General features: G+C 39.9%; 1 protein-coding gene across 6 annotated transcripts in view; it reads left to right on the forward strand.

The window, feature by feature from the left end:
* The window catches only part of ARB2A (ARB2 cotranscriptional regulator A), a 214,163-nt gene that overhangs the window by 141,370 nt on the left and 49,312 nt on the right, over positions 1-23,481 (forward strand). For 4 of the 6 annotated variants that reach the window (XM_079995707.1, XM_079995706.1, XM_079995709.1 and 1 more), the window contains one exon: positions 1,465-1,549. In XM_079995707.1, the coding sequence (XP_079851833.1) occupies positions 1,465-1,549 (85 nt within the window). Of the gene's footprint in view, positions 1-1,464; positions 1,550-1,634; positions 1,664-5,430; positions 5,507-23,481 lie in introns of those variants that run through there. The other 2 variants (XM_079995708.1, XM_079995710.1) reach the window with 2 other exon arrangements.

The following is a 23,481-nucleotide window of genomic DNA, read 5'->3' on the forward strand; positions in this document are numbered from 1 at the left end:
GTTTCTTACAAAAATCTGCCATGCTTTGTGAACTTCACTTTCTAATCTCATACAGCAACCCTTCCTTTATGTTCTTCCTGCTCTCCCTGGTCCCAGAACAGTAGGGTTGCCTTGACAAATCTATTCAAAAGCCATTCCTCTGCCTTTATTGGTGGGGATTGGAGTCTTTGAAATTCTCTCCTCACTGCAACACAGCTGACATCTTCTTCCAGACAGAATGAATTAAGGAACTACAATAAGACACTTGATCTACCAGTCAAGGATCTTTCCACAGTGAGGACGGATTCCATGGTGCACAACTAGGGCAGCAAGCATCTAAAAATATACAATACATGCTTGTTTGCAAGGAAGAACAATCGGCCATTTTGAAACAATGATTAATGGGATTTTTAAATAAAATTCTTCAGTAAAAATATTTACACATTTGTTTGGCTGTATGTTACAAAAGTATTTCTGTGTTTTAATGTAGCTATTTGATTTTTAAAAAGTGAAATGAAAATTCTTAACATTTTAACAAAAGCTTTTGTGGATTGTTATTCTACAGGAAAAAAATTGTGAATGACATATTTAATGAAATAATGATTTGCCCATTTTATAAATATGTTTAATATGCAAATTTAGCAATTAAGTTGTAAAGTAAAGCAACTGGGTTATTCTTATTTTGATTTTGATTCTGATTATGTATATTCTGTGTTTCTGTATCGTGATTTTATCCTGTAAACTGCCCTGAGATCTACTGGTATAGGGTGGGATAAAAATTTAATAATAATAATCATAATAAAGCAGAATATAACTGATACTGTTTAGCCAAAGATGTAGATTAGAAAACAAAATGTAAAAATAAATGTAGTGTATTTCCGTAAAGAGAAACTTTTACATTTAACATATCAGTACTCTACTAATATGTGAACAAAGTTTTCTTTAATATATTTCCTTACATGCAGCTTTACAGCCACTCTCTGACTGGTATATATGTAAACAAATGGTCAATTAATTAAGCTGTTGGCAGCTTTGCAGGGCAGAGCCTGTCCTCCGCCATAGCAGCTGCAGCATCGGGAGGTTTCCTGCCAGAGGGAAGAGTCCCTGGTCTCTCCCTCTGGTTGGATAGATTGAGTTAGCCTACCTGCCAGATTGGACCAATGGCAGGCAGTCTCACTTTGGGGGGTGGGTCTGACTGGGTCCACAGAGAACTCCACTCATATCCACTCCCCCAGGGATCAAAAATGAGCGTGTCTCATACTGGCTCACTGCATTTCCTTTTTTTGCATCTCCCTCCCACCCTCCCTATTGTTGTGCTTGTTTCTACCCCAGGATGATAGCTACTTCTTGTTGAGCTTCAGCTCACAAACTGCAGTTGTCACCTTACTCTGGCATTGCAATCCCTATTCTTAAAATCTGGCAGTTATGGATACATAAAGTTCTGAATAAATGCTCTTATTCAAATTTGTCTCCCTTCAATTTCAGAACTGCTGTAATTGGGTGTCAAGTTCAGATCCTCTAGATACATCAGTAGAGTCCATGTTACCTGACTGTCCACGTGTCTCTGCAGGTATGCAAACTCTGAACCAGAAGTGAAACTTAAAAGTTTGTATTGTTATATTTTTATTGTAGATGCTTGTTTCTGCTTTCTATAGGACATATATACTGAAACGATACAATATAAATGATGATCCAGTTACAGCACCATATCTGCTACTGAAGTCAGCTTTCCGAGTGCAAGTGGAAGTTTACTTATTTACTTACAAGAAAGTTCCCCACTCCGTGTTTTTACCTTATCTAATTCCAACACCATTAGCCTTCAGGATTTTAATGTGGGAATAGAACAGTGAGATCCTAGCACTTTTGTTGATTAGTTGAAGGCATACTAACTGAGGATTACCTGTCTGCAATTCCTTTCAGAGATAAAAGCATATTTAATATATTGTCAGGAAGTATTTTTCTCATCCCAGGGCACTAAACCTTTCCATTGTATCCTGCCTGTACTTGTCTTTTCTCACCCATTGCTGTGGGATGCTGCAGTATTTGAAGGTCACCCGAGCCTCTCTGTAACATTCCTAGACATACCGTGCTTCTTTCTAGAAAACATAGAACATCATAAAATAAAATGCTCCTTTTAACCCCACCTCTAAATTCCAGGAAGAACCAGAAGTGGAGCAGGATCTGCATACAATTGAGCAAGGTGGTAGCAAGGGTTAACTCTCACTTCATTAATGAAGTGCAAATTGCTAAGGATTAGAATACAATTACTCCCAAGCAGCTGAGTTCACACTTCATCTGAAGGTGGATTGCTGGACTGGTAAACTGCAAGTGTGAATTAGTTCTATGTCTCTTGAGCTGCAAGAAATCATTATTACTTTTCGGGGTGCGAGGAATTCTAGTTGGAATTTCTGCAGCTCCCCTTTTGGATACTTTCTTTTACTGTGACTGAATGTTAGGCCTCATATTATAAAGGGGTGTTGCTATACAACTGATTTGCCTTTATTTCTTCAGACTTGTACTTCTTCAGAACATACAAAGAAAAAACGATGTGCTTGTAACACACCTTTAGTTAATCGTTGTGGACACAGCAGCCTATGGCAGCCACTAGACCTGGTGGAGTGGCTAGGAGGTTGGAATGTCATGGTCAGTGGGATTATGGGCATGAATCCAATGGGAGCATCGCCAAACTGTTCTGGTCTCCTCCCTTTTTTCTTTCTTTTTTCTTTTTTGCCCTTCCAAAAATACTGTGGACACCTAAAAATTGCATTTTTATAAATACTGTTGTATGCCACCCAGAGTCTCTGAGCAGTGCAAGATTCCAGGAGTTCCAGGCACCATTCCTTCAGAATAAGGGACAGTGGAGACTATGGTGTCTTTAGGATACACAATTTATTTACTTATATATATACAATCTCAACCTATAACGGAGGAGCTCACAGCATCAACACCCCAAGAGTCTTGCATCTCCCATAGCAACAGCCTTGGATTCCAACAGAAATCAGACATGGCTCTGTCACTCCCAGCTGCCTAGCCTACATATTCAATCTTCTACCCCACATAACTCAACTCACAACTCAGGCCTTTGTATTTCTAAGGACCAGCAAATTGTGTGAGGGGGGACCACCCATTTGTTATCTGACACAGAGCTACTTCCTTTGTTACCTCAATTGCCTATACTTAGAGGGCCATTACCTCACCATGAAGCCAGCCCTGCTATTCCAAGAATTGGATCCATGCAGTCCTGCTAAGCTGGGGGGGGGGGGGGGCTTGGCTTTCCAGAAGTTGCTGAACTACAACTCCCAGCAGCCCCAGCAAGTATGGCCTGAATGGGTTTGTAGCTCAGCAACATCTGGAGGGCCAAAACTTACACACAACTGCACTAAGTCAGAGTTTTGTTTTATTTTATTTATTTATTAAATTTGTATACCACCCATCACTCAAAGAGCACAGGGCAGTTCACAACATAAAAATTCAAACTGAGAACACAAAAGACATAATAAAACAAAAACAAACCAAAAACACCTCTCAAAAGCTCTTTAAAAGGCCATGGAATGTTAATCAGCCAAAGGCCTGGTTATAGAGAAACATTTTTGCCTGGCACCTAAAGATATGTAATGAAGGCACCAGCCAAACCTCCCTGGGGAGTCCATTCCACAAACAGGAAGCCACCACAGAAAGGCCCATTATCATGTTGCCATCCTCCAGACCCCTCGAAGAGGAGGCACATTAAGAAGGGCCTCAGATAATGATTGCAGGGTCTGGATTGGTTCATCTGGGGAGAGGCAGTGCTTGAGGCATTGCTCCTCCTCTACTTAACAATGGCTCAGCACTTTAGGGACCTCACAGAGTTAATAGCCTGGGAGGGTGGGAAGCTGGGCCCCCTCTTTTCTTCCCAACCCTATACTGCATATAGCACCAATGTCTCACAACAAATGTAACTGAAGAACCTAAAGAAAGAGACAATGCATGTGTTTTTGAAAACGAGGGGATATTATTATTCTTTTAAAGAAGAAAAGTAGTCTGTGGCAGCCCCCGGTATTTAAAGAGCCCCCACCCCTGTTACATCATTAGAAACAGAACATAAACCTATGAAACTAGAAAAGAGCAAAAAAGATCAATGTTTGGTCCACATCCTAGGTACCGCACCCTCACTAAACGAGACCTTATGGATGATTCACTAAATGATTGTAGGATGACGTGTGTACTTGAGCTTATGGCCTCAAATTCTCTTTATCTTATATGCTGCTTTATTACAAAAATGATGACTAGACTGAATAGTTAGTTGCCCAACCACCCAGTGGAGGAGCTTCATGCTCCAGCACCGGGGGGTGGAGAGCAGGCTGGGGCGGGGCTGGTGCATGACCCAGGGGCGTGGTGCACCACCCACAGGGGCATGATGCACATCCTGGGGGTGTGGCGTGCATCCTGGGGGCATGGGGCCTGGTGGAGGCAGATGCGATGGCACCCCACCGGGATCATGCTGCCAAAGGCGGTGTGCTCCCCCCGCACTCCTCTTCCTCCGCCAGTGCAACCACCCACTCCAGAACCCACTGCTCTCAACTGACTCTCAACTGCCTCTCATTCAAACTCCCTTTCAAATCCTCATCCAATCATCACTCACCATCAGAATTCCACAATCTCTTTCCCCCTCCCTCCCTCCTTAACATTCCCATAACAATTCTGATACAATTACCTTAATAACCCTGTTAGCATTCAATATTTTATACACGCTGTTCCCTATAACCATACTGTTAGAAGCACTTGAGCTTCCCATTCCCGGTTCCTAGGAAATGGGGTTAAGCAAACTGCAGGTTCTCTATCCCTGTTCTAAAAACCAGGTGTCTTCCCTCAAATGATCCTGGGAATTGTAATTTGTTAGGGTTTCTGGGGATTGTAGGTCTGTGAGAGGGAAGCCACAATGGCACGAATCATTTCGGGGGAAGTCATGCTTTAAATGTGCATTGGATGCTCTTTAAAACATAGCATCATAGAATTGTAGAGTTGGAAGGGACCCCGAGGATCATCAACCCCCTGCAATGAAGGAATCTCAACTAGATGATCCATGGCCAATGGCCATCCAAGCGCTGCTTAAAAAACCCAAAGGAAGGAGAGTCACTGCTTCAGGCCCTAAGGGCCTCTGGAGCAGGAGAAAACAAGCTTGCTCCATCCTCCATGTGACAGCCCTTTAGACTTTAGTTATTGAAAGGGCTGCATGGTGGGCTCATATCAGTGTTATGAGAGTGTAAGCAACACATTTCTCTCTCCCCTTTCTCCACACCATGCAGAATTGCAATGGTAACCAGAAGGCTGGAGTTGGCATTGCCGGGGGTTGGACTAGATGACCCTTGGGATCCCTTCCAACCCTGCCATACTATGATTATATCAAGCAACTAAAGGAATAAAAAGATGCTTTTGAAACATTTGGGAATCATAGGAACACTCTCTCCCCAGTGGCTTCCAGCAAGAGCTTGCATCTTCCTTAGGAGAGAGCCAGGCCAGAACAAGGGGGGAAAGCCTCAGAGTTCAGGTAGGTGGAAATGCCAATTGAGTGTCCTGTACTATAGGAATGCTTCCTTCCCGTGTCCCCCACCCTCATGCGCCAGACTGGTGCTAGCATGGCTGGAAGCCAGGCGCCTGCTGATTCCTCCATTTTCTTTGCAGGGGGGGGGAGCCTTTCCCCAACATATACTTAGTTCTAGCCAAATCCCTGGAGAGACATGATGACCCTCAGGTACTGGGGCAGAGGGAAGGAAGGGGTCCTTGTGAAACATGTTTGGGGAGTCTGTGGCTTCCAGCAAGTGCTTTTCAGAAGCATTGCTCCCTCCAACGGGAGGCTGAGCATAGCCATCACAGCTAGTTGCCTTTGATAGGCCTCTCCTCCATGCAATTGTCTAGCCCTCTTTGAAAACCATCCCATCCAAGATGCTCTTGTGGTGCAGGGGGTCGGCAAGGTTCACCTCACCTGGGCCGGTTCACTCCCGCGGAGATCAATCCGTGGGGTGGATCGCGTCTGTGCAGACACGATTTCCAGTGCCGCAGAAACGAGTCCCCACTCCGCACTGCGCCGGTTTAGCACAGTGCGTGGGAACTCACCGAGTGGGTGGCTCGGTTTGGGGGCAGCTCGTGGGCAGTTAAATGGGCTGCTTGTGGCCCATGGGCTGCAGGTTGCCGACCCCTGTTGTGGTGCATCTGATTCTCCTATGTTTCCTTGCTCCTGCAAGGAGATGACTATTGTAAGATCCTTTGGTTAACATCTATCTGGGCTGGGAAATATTAAAGAATCAGAGGACTGGTGCGCTTCCCTTGAAGCACAACTGATCAAGGTAGGCAGATCTGTTAACATCTTGATAATGATGCTCAAACGACAAAGGATGCTATTATACCCTGCAAGTGTCTCAGGAAAAAGCTCCCAAGCTGATGGAGAAGAGAGCAGTTAAGTGGTCAGTGGGGCTCCAGGTTGCCATTTCTGGATCTCACCACAGCCCTTCCAAGTTGCCCAAGAAACTGTTGTCACAACAGTTTTTTCCTTGTACCTCCTTCCCATGATCCCACATGGGGCCTTCTCAGACATATGCTGTGTCTGAAACAGCAGATCCCACCAAACCAAGTAATCGAGGACCCAGTCAGAAAAGGAGTGTGCGCAGTCATACCAGAAATAAGCCAAATAACTAAACAGGTACTAGAAGTCACCCCAGAACTGGCCCTACTGAACATCTTCCAAGATAACAATCCCCACTCATACTATGATTCAATATGGCTAACTTAACCCGACAACCCCCCTCACCCACACACAAACAAATCCCACTGCAGCCAGCCAGAGACGATCAACCACACCCTATGCCACCACAACTTCTCTCACCACCAAGGAAACATAACAAGCAAATAGAGAACTTCCCCAAGTGACGCTGACAGAAAAACCCCAAGCATACACTAAATAAAAGAACTTAAGCTTTGCCGCCTCCCATCCCCCCCCCCCCGAGACTGTTCCCTCTCCTCCTTTTACAGGCACATACAAACACACTCTTGAGAGCTGAACCGAAACAGGTTGGCACAGTATATTTGTTGCACTGCAGCCTGTTATACCCCCATAACAACAGATTCATGTATGGAAAAATGCTTTCAAATACACGTCAGTTTCAGTGGCTAGGGACAAATGATGAACCTGAGGAAAGAAGCAGTTTCTATATGATGAAGAACTCCAGGTAGCTACCAATTGATCTTTTGATTTAAAAGTTACATTGAAAGTTTAAATGTGTTTGTTTTATTTTGTGGATGTGACCTTTTTATTAGTAAAAAGTAATACAAGTTATTAAGATCCAGATATATTTGTATCGGGTTACATTCAAGGTCACCCTGGTTTCTCTTTAATTTGTTCAGGAAGAAAAGCAAGATATATCTAAGGAGAAAATACTGTCTTGCCACTTGGAAATTTGCAATTGTTATGATCTATTTTTTTTCTGAAACACAAAGTGTGTTCTAGCTTATGGAGAACTTTGGAATTTTACTTTATTTTTTATTTTCATTTGTTAAATGTAACTACAGATATGAGGAACATGAGTAGAAGTCAAAAGCAATTTAATTGAAATGAGTCAATATGATTTTTTGATATTTTTTTTGTACAACATTGGCTATGTAGTTTCCTCTAGTAATTGAAGTCTCCACCTTTAAATAACTGGTTCAACTTAAATAACATTTAAAAAAATAATGAAGGAGCAACTATCAGTTGCAAAAGATTATCTTAGAAATGTGAACTATTGTAAACCTATGCAGTGGTGCATACCCAAATCTACAGGCAGCTTAAAACAACAGCTCTAAGAGGTTTAAATTGCTACATTAATTTCATTTAATGCTCTGTGTATGCCTTTGTGGATATGTGATCTGGCACTTTTCCTGATTTAGAAAATGTGTTCTGAGTCTGTGATGTGCATCTTGTGAAAGGTGAACTTAGCCGAGGGAAACTATATGCATGATGACTGCAGAGTTCTTTTCACTGTCCATTGATACTGCATTATGCTTATCCATATTTTGAACATGCATGCATATACTGTTTTTCTAGAAAAAGAGGTGCCAAAGCTCACCATGAACACCTCCATTGTTCTCTAATAACGGGAAAAAGCCCTGTCTCTGCTCCCTTTTTCCTGGCACTGGATGGGGGGGGCAGCACCATATTTGGGCAGCGCAACCCATTTCCCTGCACTGGGCACTGAGCCAAGGGGGCACTGTCTGCCTGGCTTTGGGAAGGAGGTATAAGGGCTCTGACAGGGTCCTAGAGCCCTTCCACCTCCTTTTCAAAGCTGGGAAAGTGCTAACTAGAAGAAGAGTTTGGATTTGATATCCCGCTTTATCAATACCCGAAGGAGTCTCAAAGCGGCTAACATTCTCCTTTCCCTTTCTTCCCCACAACAAACACTCTGTGAGGTGAGTGGGGCTGAGAGACTTCAAAGAAGTGTGACTAGCCCAAGGTCGCCTGGGCTTAGTGAAGGGGGCAGCACTTTCATGCCTCCTTCCCAAAGCCACTACCGCCTCTACCCCAGGAGCCACTTCCTGTTCTCCACCCTGCCAGAGCCACCAAAAAAGTCTAGCAGGCCAAATGTGGTCCATGAGCTGCATGTTGGAGCATCCTGGTCTAAAGTCGGGAACACTCAGCGAAGGGCCTTAGCAGAGGATCTTAACTGACCTCCAGTTTAAATAAAAGCAACATTGATCCCAACCCATTATATTTTTGATAAAGAAATCAAGAATACAGATTTTGAATTGTGAATTGAAGTTAATCTGAAGATATGCAAAATTCAAAAACTATTGTGAGATGTAAAAAAAAAATCCACTAGAAAGATTCAAGAAGAAAATAAAGCTTTATTATACATATATATAAAAGTCTGCTGAATAAGAGCAAAAAAATAGCCACATTTTATATGAACTAGAATAGTGGGAGGAATTTGACTTTTTATGAAAAACCAGGAAGGGCCTTTTATATATACATACAGTGTATACATACATATATATATATATGCAGTGAAGAGCATCATGTGATACCTTTAGAAACATTAGTAATCATTTGATTTCTTTGTCTTATAACAACCAAGAAATCCAATAGTAAATTAACTTGATAACTAATATAAAATGATGAAAAATGATACTCTAAAGCTATCAAAATTAAATTATCAGTTTTATCTCATTAATATTTACTTGCAAACATTTTGATCAGAACAACCTGTAAACCTATTTGCTCCAATTTAATTCTGCACCACAGAGCCACATATAAGAAGTTATGTTGTCATTCAAAATTAGAGGTAACGTCACAAGTTGCCTTATCTCTTTGTTTTAATTATGTAAGTCTGTAATCAGATAGACACAAGTAAGTTCCAGAAAAAGTGAGCCATGAGTAAAATATGGTACATCATAGATTAAAATGGCTATCATTTGCTTATTAGATAACACAAGAACTCCCCTTGTACTAAAGAACAAGCCACAAAATCTCTCACTGCATTTGGATCTGTTTTAATGGCAGCACAAGACAGGACTGAATGGTTAATACAGTGGTACCTCGGGTTACATACGCTTCAGGTTACAGACTCCGCTAACCCAGAAATAGTGCTTCAGGTTAAGCACTTTGCTTCAGGATGAGAACAGAAATCGTGCTCCGGCGGCAGCAGGAGGCCCCATTAGCTAAAGTGGTGCTTCAGGTTAAGAACGGACCTCCGGAACAAATTAAGTTCTTAACCTGAGGTACCACTGTATTTAAATTACACACAGCCTTAATTGATATGGGCTGGGGAGACTTTCTGAGATTCAAAAATGTATCAGGAGGAGACTGGAGGGAGGAAATAGAAGATCATGACTGGATAGCACTCCAGAACAAACCCTTAGTAACTGTTAATAATGCTTCAAACCAAATAAGAGATTCAATGTTGAAACTTGCCCATAGGTGGTATATAAGCCCAGTGCGATTGTCCAGCTGGTGAGGATATGCTGAGCAAGGTACTTATTACTGTATGTGGTGGTCCTGCCCTCTGGCTTGTGTAGTCTGGGATTTAATTTTTGATGAAATACAAAAGGTTATAAAGCAGCCCATGGACAGATACTGGTATCCAAAAGTTTAGTACCTGGCATTTATGGAAAAACTGACACACCAACTCTTGAGTTTTGCAAGGTGTTTCAAAATTTGGCAACTTGTTTGTGGTCTGATGAATATGATTATGTTTGATTGTCAGGAACAATCCCCCCCAACTCTTTGTTTACTTGCTGATAACTTTGCAAGTGTTAAATGATTACTCAGTGTGGTTAATCAGCCAAAGATTTTATGACAAATTAATACCCCTAATATATTACTGCCGCTTTCAACAAGCAAAGGCACTGGGGCTCAAGTCAACTGAGCAGGCTGCTCAGATGCACTAACTTGCCTCTTCCGCTGCCAAATTTGATTAAGAAATATTTAATGGTTTTTCTTTTCATTTGTATTCAAAGCTAGCAGTTTAGAGTGGAACGACTGACTTTCCTTTTAACAAACAGAACTCAGGCAGCTGAAGCTCAGTTGAAGTAAGCAGCCACAGTCCTACATAGCTACACAGGAAGAAGAGTGCACATATCTAGGAATGCATTCAACATGATGCAGTTGATCGCCACATAAAATGAGAAAGTTAATTTTCTCTTTTAAAAACAACCTTCCTACTGAGCTGAGCTGAATGACTTTATCTTTGACTTTAGCCCCCAACTTGGGGTTATTTAGCATTGTGACTAATTTCATTGAGCAGTATTGCATTCATGCAAGGGCACTCACATAGAATAATTATCCCCCTTCTCATTGCACGCCCTGAAAAGCCTCTTCTGGGGAACAGGGAGTCTTCAGAAAAGGCCTGGGTTGTGGGGTGGGGACTGCAGTGAAATTGGTACTGCCACTCAAGCAAGCTGCCTCCTCCTGTTTTGTGGCCTTCCCAGTCATTCCAACCATCTACCCCACACTCATTTCCTGTGGGTTCCATAACCCTCAGAAGAGGTTTTGGGGGGAGTCCAGGAGTGGAGGGCAGGGGGTTTTTTACACTATAGTGGATCTGATGTGTTAATATGATAGATAAACAAAAAGCTTCATATTCTCAAAGTAGATTAAAATGTTAGCAGTATCTGATTCTTCTAAATAAAGGGAGAGTTCCTTAGTTGATTAAATTGCAAATGATCTTGTGCTCAAAAGAGAAATTACCTGCCAAATTTGCCAAAAAAAATTTAAAATCAGAGTTTTTACATGAAGATTAATTTGTTCTGGTTTATGGATTTCCTGCAGTAAGTTACACAAAACTTTGATGTCTTTCCCATTGTTGTTGCTAGAAGTTTGCAAGGTCTGTGCTGTAAATTAGGGGTAAGTGCTTGTGACGTGCACATTGCAATTTGGCTGGAACAGTCACCACTTTTCTAATATTTTTCACTAGATGGCTTTAGAAAAAATGTCTGGCACCAGGATACTATTAGGCTGTAATTAGTGTAACTAACAACTAATATGAAAGAGCAGAATAGAGGTCACCATAAGACTTCAAAGGTCTTAACAGGTTAAGGTTGGAGGGCAATCTGTCTCCTTTCTTAATCTGTTGCCATATCTGGTGAGATTTGTTGAAATCTTCAGTGACCTCTAACCTTGAGGTGTTGCTCTCTCATAATTTACTGGTCACATGCCATGTTCTTTATTCCCGTCTGTTTAGATGAGCAGAGGACTTTGTGAATGGCAGCTTCATTTTAGAGTTCATGTACAAATGTGCACAGATTATCAGCCCTTCACTGCAGATAAAAGATTATGGCTTAACCACTTTAACATTTTTGTTCTGCCAATATTGGACAACAATAACAGTACTTTGCTACACTGTGTGGTTTGGTTTGTATATGACATTTAAAATAAAATATAGCAGAAACAGCAGTATATTATTAAGGATATTGAAACTGTGTTGTTTCATAGGCATTTCTGATACACTTAGCAACCTAATGCTGATGCTGCTTACCGGTATCTGCAGTAAAAAATGTTGTTGCTTTTAGATGTCTGCTATTTACAAATATTTGGTTTTTTGCAAGTCTTTTGCAACTTTTGTCAGTTTCACATATTTCTGTGAGTTTTTCTGTAATAGTTTGCCTTAAATGAAAGTTTAATCCAAGTGAAAAGCTGAGAAATTGGTTACTTATTGTTTCTCTTTATATGACATTTCTCCTTACAATTTTTCTTGAGACTAGAGACCGCCTACCACCTTTTAAAGTCTGTATGCATAGCAATGGACTTTCTGGGTGTGTTTGAACACCAATGGCCTATTGCCTGAAGGATTTGCAAAGTTAATACACAACCAGCCAAACCAAGACTTGCTTTTAATTACAGTTTAAATTTTAAAGGCTGTTTAAAAGAGTATGAGAATGAAAGAACAGAAAGCAGTCTGAGACCAGATTTGAAGATCTCTACTGGGAAAAAAATCATATAAGGATTTTTCAAGCAGTGACACTAAGAATAGAATTTGGAAAAATCTTTTCTTTCAAGACTATCTTGTGATTAACTAGGGGAGTACTACATCAAAGCTGTACTGACTTCAAAGCTCAGAACCACTTACAGCTTCCAGCTATTACTAAAATCTACCACTTCACCCTGCCAACGACTCATCTTAGTAGGTTCACTAAGTTATACCCATCTACTTGCTATCCTCTGTTTAGGGGGGGTGGAATACAGATACATTCTGAATTAAATATTTCAAAGCAGTATCATAGCCTCAAAATAAGGCATGCAAGCAACAGCAGATTTTTTTTTTAAAACATTAAAAATGAGGTCAAATTATTGTGGCCTACACATTTGCAGTTTCATCTGTCTGCTCTAATGAAGTTTCTTGAGATAAGTCTCAGGACAGCATTCCACTGCAAGTTAGCCCTCAAATGACATGATCAATTTGCTTCTGATAGATGCTGTCTTTATTAAAGAAATTACTGGAGAACTTGTACTTACCACAAAGTCCTTCACAGTAATTCTTGAGGAAGGTGGTTAAAACTGTTGGTAATTTAATAAAAGGATCAAACATTGCTGCGCTTCAGTATTGTTCTTATCTAAGCATTCTTTAGAAACAGAACATTTGAAAAATTGTTCCATAGAATGATTTCTGCTAACTTTTCACAGTACCTTTTCACAAAAATGTAGAAATATGCACCTCTGTACCAGTCTTATAGTGCAGTTGGTCACAGATAATCAGTTGTTGCTGTATTTTTTATTTATTAGCTGGAAAAATTGAGGAGGAGAACCTTATGTATATTGAATAGAGCTCAACTAATCGTCTGATTTACGCAATTTAATTGAGCTATAAATTAAAGTTAAATAATTTACATACTTCATACCTTAATGAAGGGGATCTTTTGAGAAACCTGAAGAAATGCTGTCTGCTGGTTTTAGATATAAGCAAGAAGGAAAAATCAGCTTTAATTTATTTTTCATCAGATTTAGCACAGGGTGGATGACGTTGACATCTGTGTGACCTGCATAAGAGCAGGCCTTTCAAAGGTGCCAGAGTTTTGCCTATGAGCAGGCTGGCTTATTAATCTAAAATTAAAATTTGTTGTTTAACTACACTGACTAATTTATTCAGTTTTTTTGTCTTAATATTTTATATTTCTTGTATTAACACACTACTTTGTGTGCAATAGTGTAGGAGCAGGTTTTATCCCCTTTACAGTAATGAGACAGTTAAAATGTACTGAAATAGTAATTTACTGTGGTGTTAATATTATTCAGCATTTAAAAGTGTTACATTATTATTTTCTGATTGGGACTGTTTCTGCCTAGTCTTGTTGAAGTGGTACATTAATCTTGAAATAAAATTTGTCTTGTAAATTATATATTAATAAAAAGTTAGGAAGAAGTGAGATTCTTTGAGCGTGTTTTATAGAACAGTTTATATGTTCAGCAGAGATCTGTGACATGCTCTCTGGAGCTGTGCCATTAATCCATTTACAGCCATTCATTGCAATGAAGAGAAATTACTAGCGAAATAAGTGATCATATGTTAAGGGGAATGTCTTTGCTTCACTTGTACTCCCTTTTTTACTTTGCAAATGCAGCTGGCACTCTAGCAAATGTTTAAGCCAGTCCTTTTATTAAAATTGAAAGAATGTGGCAACAGTCAGCAATTTTGAGGCTCTTGGCCGGAGTCCAACCAGCTAGTTGTTTGGCCACACTTAGTTCCACATCGCTGAGTTTAGAAGGCAGAAATGGCCCAGTTCTGCGCTGACCTATTGGTCATGACCACTCCTACCTCATTCGGAGGGTTTTACATCCTAATCTTCTGACACACATAATGGAGGTCTGAAGCAATAAATGAAGATCTAAAGTACAGAAACTTGCTGGCTGTTAACTAACTGTTTCAGATGAATGCTCTATAATAGGAGTAGATGAATGAATATAATACATTCAGTTGAAAAAGATTGTCTCTTAACAATTCATGTGTAAGGGGGAGAATGCCCTGGAACTTACTGGTAGATCTAAAATTTGTATGCCACATGTATATTCTGTCTAAAGAGCCTGCTTGCTTCTTTTAAAAAATAAAGAAAAATGCTTCCAGACTAGCTTATTATACAATCACACTGTCAATGTGTTTTAAATAATTTGTTGTTATACAATCACATGGCATATCATTTTTGAATTTATATATTGCCTTTCATTGTTGAGTTTTTTCTTAATATAAACTACCTTCCTACATCAAATTGTACATACTACAATCAGCAGAATCATTCAAGGCTCATCAAAAAAAGAGGAAAATAATGTTTTCTGATGTTTTGTCAAACTTTGAATATTTTAAAATTGTCTTTCACAGAAATATGATCTGTAGCTCTGGCAGGACAGGTTAACCATATGCAAATTTGCTTAGTATTACTATATTAGTAGCAATCATCAGGCTGCATAATTTCCTTATGAGTTAAATGGACAGTATTTTCTTTATTTCTAATAAATATAGCAATGAAGTGCTTGTATTATTTGGGTTTGCTGTGTTTGCATCATGTTTGTGTTTATTGGTTTTCTGTTACTTCTGTGCAGGCTTTAGCCATATATATGCTGAAGTTAAAACTGAATATATAAAAATGAAAAAAGTAGAAGCTGCCAATATTTGTTCTGGGATTTCTGCATAATATAAATGATTATTTTTTAAAAATTAATTAGATTAAATTTTATTTAATCTTTAAAAAATATATTTGTGCATACTTGATGTTCAAAGATTAAGGAAACAATGACTACCTTAAAAAGTAGTTTGGATATAGCACCATGGCCAATGTTCTTCTGATATGGAGCTCTCCTCAGTACATTATTAAGCTCCTTAAATGTATCCATTTTTACCATTCATTTTATTTGACTTCAAAGAACATAGCCCCATTTTAGAGGCTGAGACCTAACTATTGCAAGTGGGTTAGCTACATTTTCTTAGAAATGCTAATGGATTATCTTGGTTAGCTATTGGATAGTGAAGAAGCCATGATTTTACACTTACACTATACAAAAGCATCATGAAATCATTGCTGTTTTAAGGTCCATTCCTGTGGCTTCTTTTTTAAAAAAGTGAGGGAATACATCAGGGCTGGGGAACCTGTGGTACTCCAGCTGATGATGGGCTACAACTCTAATCATCCATTGGCCATGATGGAGGCCACAGATTCCTAATCCCTGAGAGAGGGCATATTGGCAAATATACTCAAGATGCATCGGCAGTACACAGGAACACTCTTCCAGGCTGGCAGGTGAATATGCCAGTTAAAATATTTAGGATCAAATGCCACAGTTTTTTGTTAGAGTTCGAATGACAAGCTGCTTTTGTGTAAAAATGAAACCTTTCCAGTTGTCTTGGGTCATTCATGCTGCATTATTTATGAAAATCTTTTAGATCCCACTCCTATCTTGAAAATAGTTTATTAAACTAATCTTAAAAAAATATTTGCAATAAGATAAGCTCTGACTTCCAATGATAAAGGTCAAAGTAGAGAAGAAAGTGCCACTGGTTCGTGTTAGGTGACACTGTGCCCTCCCTGTCTAATTTGATTACACAGAGCCACCAAAGCTCTAGGCAAAGCTGATTTTAGTTATAAGCAGCTTCTTAACCTTTTGAGAACTAACATAAACACTACCTACCAGTGGCTAATTATGTTGCTCTGTTCCATGCAGCAAAGTACAAAGGTAAAAATGTGGAACTAGGGTAATGCATGTTGTGACAAAATATAGCAAGCTTACTCCAGCATATCAAATCACTTTTCTTTCTATCTGCATTTATTGTTTTATTTCCAGAGAGATACCATTTACATTCATGTAGAAAATTTAAGGAGGAATTCAAAATGATACAGACTTATGGTGGTGGTCAAAAGTCAAGTAATTTTTACTATTTCTTAAAACATTAGATATGTGATATGTGTGCAGAAGAGCCATAAGTGATAGGTCTTTTCCAGAAGCACTTCTCAACTTGGTATAAACTTGGGGATGACTCATAGTTCAGTCAGTGTACATTTGTATATACTATGTCCCACGTTCAATCTCCAGCATTTCTGGTCACAGTGGTTACCTATTTGTTCCTGTATATGGACTGCTAATACTGATCTTTAAAGCCCTGTACAGTTTGGGATGAAGTGATTTAAAGGACAGCCTTTGTCACTTAGTTGACATCTAAATCATATGGAGGATATCAGGTTTGTGAAGGGTGGCATGTACCCTTATGAGCAAGAATAGACCTTAATATCAGCCTCAGAGACTCTGCTCCCTGACCTTCCACTAAGGTGGATTCAGGGACAGGGCTGTTTTGTGGCAGCCCCCAACACATGGAATTCCTCTTCCTAACAACTCTATTTGGACTCTTCTCTTGTGCTTTTTAACTAGACCTTAAAGACATTTTTATCCTACCAAGCTCTTTATTGCTGATTCAGTACATGTGATTTTATCAGATGCTGTTTTAATTGCACTTGTTCAGGGCAGAAGAAAAAATAATAAAATAAGGAGGAGAAAAGAATAAGAATAGGTATTATTTTTCTGAGAATCAGCATGGTTTCTGCAAAGGAAAATCCTGTCCCACCTGTTGTTTTGAATTATTTGAGTGACATATAGATAGTAGTAGTCAAGTAGAGGTTATATTCATAGGTGCTCCAAAAGCTTTAGACAAGGTGTGAAGAACCTCAGCCTTGGAGACTAAATATGGCTCTCCACCTGTCAGGCTTCAGGGAATCTGCTTCCTCCCCCTCCCTTTGGCAGTAGATAAGCAGAACAAAGGAAATGAGTCTTCTTACCAGTTAGAAACTTTAATGATCACATTGAGAGAACAAAGAATCCATTTCTTAGCAATGGCAGGCGATGCTCCCAATTAAGCATCCTCCCTAGTCACCCACGTCACTACTGCGTCTTGTAACCTGAGCTTGTAACCACTGTGCTTTCTGTGCTGCCACCTTACCAGCTCTTCTTGACATTGGGCTTGACAGATGGATGCTTTCCAGAGACAGTGAATCTGTTAATACTCTCTCTCCCAGTGCTTCCTCTCCTAGCTGTTCCCCATCCAATATTTCCCAGCTTCTGCCTTCTGAACTATGTCCCTCTGCAAACCACTGTTCCAAATCAGTACTGTCCTCCTGCTCCTGGGAAGATTCAGGATTCTGATCAGGAGCAGGGGGAGAGGGAGAGGGAGGCTCCCACCATTCCTCCTCAGTGCAGCCCTCCTCAGTACGGTTTCTGACACCATCTTGGTTAAATGTTGCTCTCCAGCCAGCTAGTTCCCCTATCGGCCCTGCTTCACACCCTTCTTGAGTGCTTTTGCCTTGCTTGAATGTGTCCTTGTGAATTCTGGGAATGCCTCTTTCTTGCTTGGATGGAAGATAGGGAAGGGTGTGTCCGTATGTATAAACTAGCCTACGGTGCAAGGGTAAAATTTAGTTGTTCCTCTGCCCACTTTTGTCTCTGGCTATGACCATCACTAGCATGTAGAAAGTCGCTCAAGAGGAAATGCAGCACATCATGTTAAGCCATGGTTTAACACCAATGTAAACAAGCAAGAATGAGACACAGCTAGCTTCCTCATTTGATAACGGCTCTTGGGGTGTTGTAGTTAATTCTGACTATGGTTAGTTTAAACAAAACAGCTTCAGTAATTGTGGTTTGAAGCTGGCTTGTGTTTAAATATTAACTGCACTTTGCCAGTCTGGACAAATCATGTGGGAAGTGGTGAAGGAAGGAAATACAAGAGCTAGAGGCTTACTGTGAGTCTTTTCGGCTTTTTCATGTCATGCTGACATACAAATGTGGCCAAAGTCTTCCATCAACATCTGCTGAGGAAAACAGATAACATGAGGAAGGCTCCTTGTATGAGTAACTAACTATATTAAAAGAAACAGTAATGCAGAAGATAGGAAGAGACAACAATGCTGGAAAATCTTCACACATTTTTTTAAGGATGACTGGTAAACCAAATCACATTTTATGTGGCAGCCATGCATAGCAGTTTCCCAAACACCTTTTATAATATAATGTAGCATAAGGAGGCTACTAATTTCACCAAAGGAGTAGATTCTTGCCTTGTAGGCTGTTTCCAAACCCAATAAACCTTCTTAAGCTTTTTCCATCTCTGTAGGAAAAGACTGTATATCTGAGTCATTTCTCCCCTGTGTGAAATAGCTGTTTTAGGAAGACAATTTTGATTGGAAAAGCAGTTGATGGGGGGAAGTTTAAACATCTGTTCCCCTACCACTGCTCCTTGAATCAAATCCATGGCCTCCTGAGGTTGCTTTTTAATTTTCTAACTAGGGAAATATTGCAAGTTTCTACCATGTAAAGTCTAGTTTGACTATTTTGACAACACCATCTATGTGCCATGTTCAAAAGAAAGAGCATATATAGAAAAATGTCTCACCAGTTGTCTCACAGTTGAGGGATTTTCTTTCTGTGGAGATTTGCAAAAGTCAAAGCCAGAGTGTATTCCAAAAGTATTGTAATACTTTTTTATTTGGGCTGTGTTCTGGTCGTAAGCCTTAAGCTAGCTGCGGTTAAAGAATTTGTCATTTCTGTATCTATTTAAATTACGTTTTATATTCTTACATATTACTACTAAAAAGTACTATAATTGTCTCAGGCCTTCAGGACAGAGTGTCCTACAAGTGTAAATAAACTAAGGAAAAACACACCAGATGTAGCATCCCTGCTCAAATATATTAATTTCCAGGACAATTATGACATAATGCAACATGAATTTGAGACTTGTACTTGGAGTTCTACTCACTGTTAGATTCCCTTACACACTGCAGAGGATAGCTTTTCCTGACACAGGCAGTAGTACTGAGGATGCAAAAACTCAATTGTTTTAAGAAGTTTCTGTTCCTACTTCTGTTTATCTCTCCTAATATCATCAGGGCTTCTGTATTGTTTATCACAGCACTGTCGTGTGTGGCTAACCGCAGGCAGCAGATGCTCTTCATTCCCTTTTTGGCTGGAAGCCCTTCCTCTCAGCTCTTATGTAGTTGTGGAAGTACTCACTGCTGCTGAGAGACATCACATGACACAAATGGAAAACAGCACCAGTGGGAACTTTCAAGTGCTTCTGACCTAGGATAGATGGTTGGAAGCTGGATGATGGGAAACATAAGAGAGTGTGTGTGCAGGAAATGGGGCAAAAGAAGTGATATTTCAGATAAAAACAAGAGGAGGGAAGCGCTGGAAGAGATGTGAAAGATGTTTCATTTCCTTATACTAATGTGGAAAAAAACCAGGAGAAAGATAGCTGGGGAACAAAAATTAGGCCTAAGAATAAAACTGGATTTCAAAATTTCTAGAAAAATATACAAAGTGTTGTAAAGGGGGGAACACATAGCATTTGTATTGATTTTGTTACATATTGTAAAGCAAGACAGTAGTTTTCCAGGGTGAATATGTACCCTGTTCTCAAACTTGTTTATTTAGAAGTGGGAATCACAATACACATGATGTTAAATTTGCATTTGCCAGAGTGGACTGGAGAACATTCAGTGAACAGGTTGCCTCCTCCCACTTGTTAAATAAATAAAATAGAAAAGCAGTCATCCATGATGAGGGTGGTCTCAAAAGACACAATGGCAAGGGACCGGGAGGCCACATTGCACAAGGAGGTCAAGACTTTTTCAGCCCAAAAGGTGCATTACCTCTCAGCAACATTTTGCGGGCAACATACCAGTAATAGGTAAGGCCAAAGGCAAATATAGGGTAGCAATGAATATAAATTTGTACAGTAGGCTCTTTGTCCTCTATTCAGACAAGCAAAGATGCAATGTATGAGAGTTCAATAGCACATTCTAGCCAGGCAGATACTTGAGGAGCCCAGCAGGGACAGAGAGGGTCGTGACCCAGGGAGAGGCCCAAGGGCCTGATAAAGAGGTTTTGAGGGCCACTTTTGGCCCCGGGGCTTGAGATGCCCCACCCTCATTTTAGACAATGGTCAACAAACCAACCTATTAAAGTGTGAATTGACAATACATTCATTCTGGCCTGTTGGGACACTGAAACAATTCATACAATCATTGTTTGAAGCAAAAAATGTTCCACAAAACTTACCCAAACCAGTCCCTCACATTTTTAACCTTTCCAAATGTTAAATTCTCCAAACTCCTGCAAATTTTGACAGTGGGGATGCTTTAGAAAATGTGTGGTGATAGAACTGTCTGATTGAAGGTTTCTTAAATGCTGCTGTCCAAAATCACCAGCCATGCTTGAAAGTAGTAATTCTTGATACAACTTAACACTCTCAATTGACTTGTAGCTGCAGGTGTCAGAGCCACCTGCTATGGTATCGCTATGGTATCAGAAAGCTTGGCTTTTTGAATTACCTATAGCTTCCTTTAATTACCAAATTTCTCTCTTTTTCTTTGTTAGGTTTATGCAAAACCACCCTAACTGCGCAAACAGTAACCTGTTCTTATAATTTACCAGATTATTCTATATTTTGGGGTACACAAGTGATGTATATATCTAATGCAACATGAGATATGCTATCACAACACTTTTAAGAATTGAGAGGGGGCGTTTTCTTTCTTATCCAATTTTGCGGTTCACATAGATCTGTATATGTCAAAACACAATTTAAGAACCCTAAAATACATCGAAGCTATCTTAACTTTCTTGGGTGCCTTTGTAAGTCAAAAAGATCTCAGTAGTACTATACCTATGCTTGCATAGCCTATCACAGTGCACAGAGTGGGAGGTCTTTTCAGCCACGTGTTATTAATAAACCTATTTATCTGAAAAGGAAGATATTTATAATACTATTAAAACTATAATTCTACACGCAGATAGGAAGTAAGTTTCAGCCACACATTCAGAAAAATCACATAGCCCTTCCCAGACTCTACTATATCAGAGGGAAACTGGAGGCTTGAATATCTGAATGCTTTCCTTCTTCAGATGCCCATGAGAGGCTAGCAGGTTAGGGAGAAAAATGCTTGCCTGACCTTCTTCTGGACATGATAGTTTTCTTGCAGTCTGGTGGTGCTGTCCATGAAAGGTGCTTTTTCTGAACGTGCTGTTTGTCTCTTAGGCCCATTGAACTAATCTGAACATGTATAAGATCAGTTGTTAAATCAATATGTAAAGATAGTAGTTCAAAAGCAAATTCATCATTATTAGCCTTATCCTTTCAATTAGCAATGTATATTAAGCCAAAGATTATGGGGATCAAGCAAAAAATTTCTGAGATTGGACATGAAGCGATTATATGCACATTTGATTAATGTGTGCTCTTTCAGAGTTGCTTTATCTTTTTAGCGTTCAGAATATGTAAATATTGTCTAATCTTTGTAATAAAGTATCAATTTGTTCAGCATAAATGATTTGCTCATCTTGGCCTCTAAAGCCTTGTCCTTTAATTTGATGCAGGGCTACAGTTATAGTACAATGTATAAATAGTTCATTCAAATTGAATTTATTAATCATAAAATTGGAAACTGCCTAGTATATTATTTCCAGTCTGAGTAACAAAGTTTTATGCACCCATTTACCATAAAATAACTTAAACTGATTTTTCAACACAGCGCAATAATGCCATTACTTTCTATAAGATACATAATAGGCAAGGTTCAAACAAAAACCACAACCACTAAAAACCACCTCTCAATTGCTGGGGCTCCAAGCAGCTTATCTGAAATCAATGGTACGTGTGGTTTAGCACTGTTGTGTGGAATGTACTCATTCCAACGTTCTATTCTCCTAGAAATGCCAAACATACATATCACTGTTTACAAGCATGAATTGAGTGTACTGTATGTAGTTCCGTCTACATCAAACTGGTTCTCAGCCAACGCCACACTGGTAACTTCATGTTTGATCATGTCATAATTCAAGCCAGTTTGCTGATACATACTGTGATCTAGAGATCTGTATGTGTCCTAACACACCTGTAGAAGTCTATTGTAAATGAACTTCTCTTCAAGGGGAGCTTTAGAGTTGGCATCCATCGGTCTTGGTAGACAGTGGAGGATTGCGCCTTTGCAGGGGAGGTGAAACTATTGGCAGGTTGCAGCGCCTGCAGTGGCTATCGAAACTGATTCAGAAGAGGCATGTTTTGTTGCAGCTGGAACAGATGAAGGTGGATGCAGAGCTGCCCTTCTTGTAGAAGTGGGTACAGGAGCTGCTTGTTTGTGAATGTGTGCAGGCATGTTGATGTAGGGATCATGCTATCTACAAGAAATACCTGGCTCTCACAGCAGTACTGTTTTGATATTCTGGCTATGCCATCATTCTCTCCCCTCCCTGCTGTCTGTGTCATTTTGTCCATGGATTTCAAATTCTTAGGGTTAGTAACTGTGCTGGGCTTCCATGGGCAGGGGTACTTCAAAAGCCCCAGTGTTCATTCCCATAGCCATCTTGTTCTCTTGCAAAAACAGCCACAATTACTGGGACGTTCAGTTCAGTTTTTATTAGGAATTAAGCACATTCTAATTACTTTCCCCCAACACTGCCAGAGATGCATGTCCCTAGGCATTAAGTCAGCAGCCCTGAATTGGGATTTAGTCCCCTCAATAGTCAGTCATTGGTCTAGTTCAAGAGCAGTAAATACAGCAAAGCAGCTTTTCCTCCACCTTCGCCAATGCTGGTGTGCAGAAAGAAAAAGCTCTTGCTCTTCACTTTGCTTGACATTTTCTTTTGCTATATATTTTTTGCAAAGGGAAGGCATCAAACCGGAAACATACGGTGATGTCTAGTATTGGTCATACTCAGAGTAGACCCATTGAAATATTAAGCTGAACAAGTTGGGTATGACCCATAGCATTCTTGAACACATAAATGTACTTGCATTGTTTGAGGCATAGTTAAGGCCAAAACCTTAACACTGTGAAGAAGGGAGACTAAGGAAACAAGGGAAAGAAGACAGTACAAGAAAGTGTCTTGTAAAACTTAGTGTTAGATATCATGAAAACAGGTTTTAAAAAGAAGCTGTTCAAGATTGATTGTGTAACATATAGCAGACTGAAATATTTACAAATACATATTTACTACTGTGCTCATTGTATGGCAGACAAGTAAAG

Source organism: Podarcis cretensis (genome assembly GCF_951804945.1).
Source record: "Podarcis cretensis genome assembly, chromosome: 11".
Classification (NCBI taxonomy): Eukaryota; Metazoa; Chordata; class Lepidosauria; order Squamata; family Lacertidae; genus Podarcis; species Podarcis cretensis.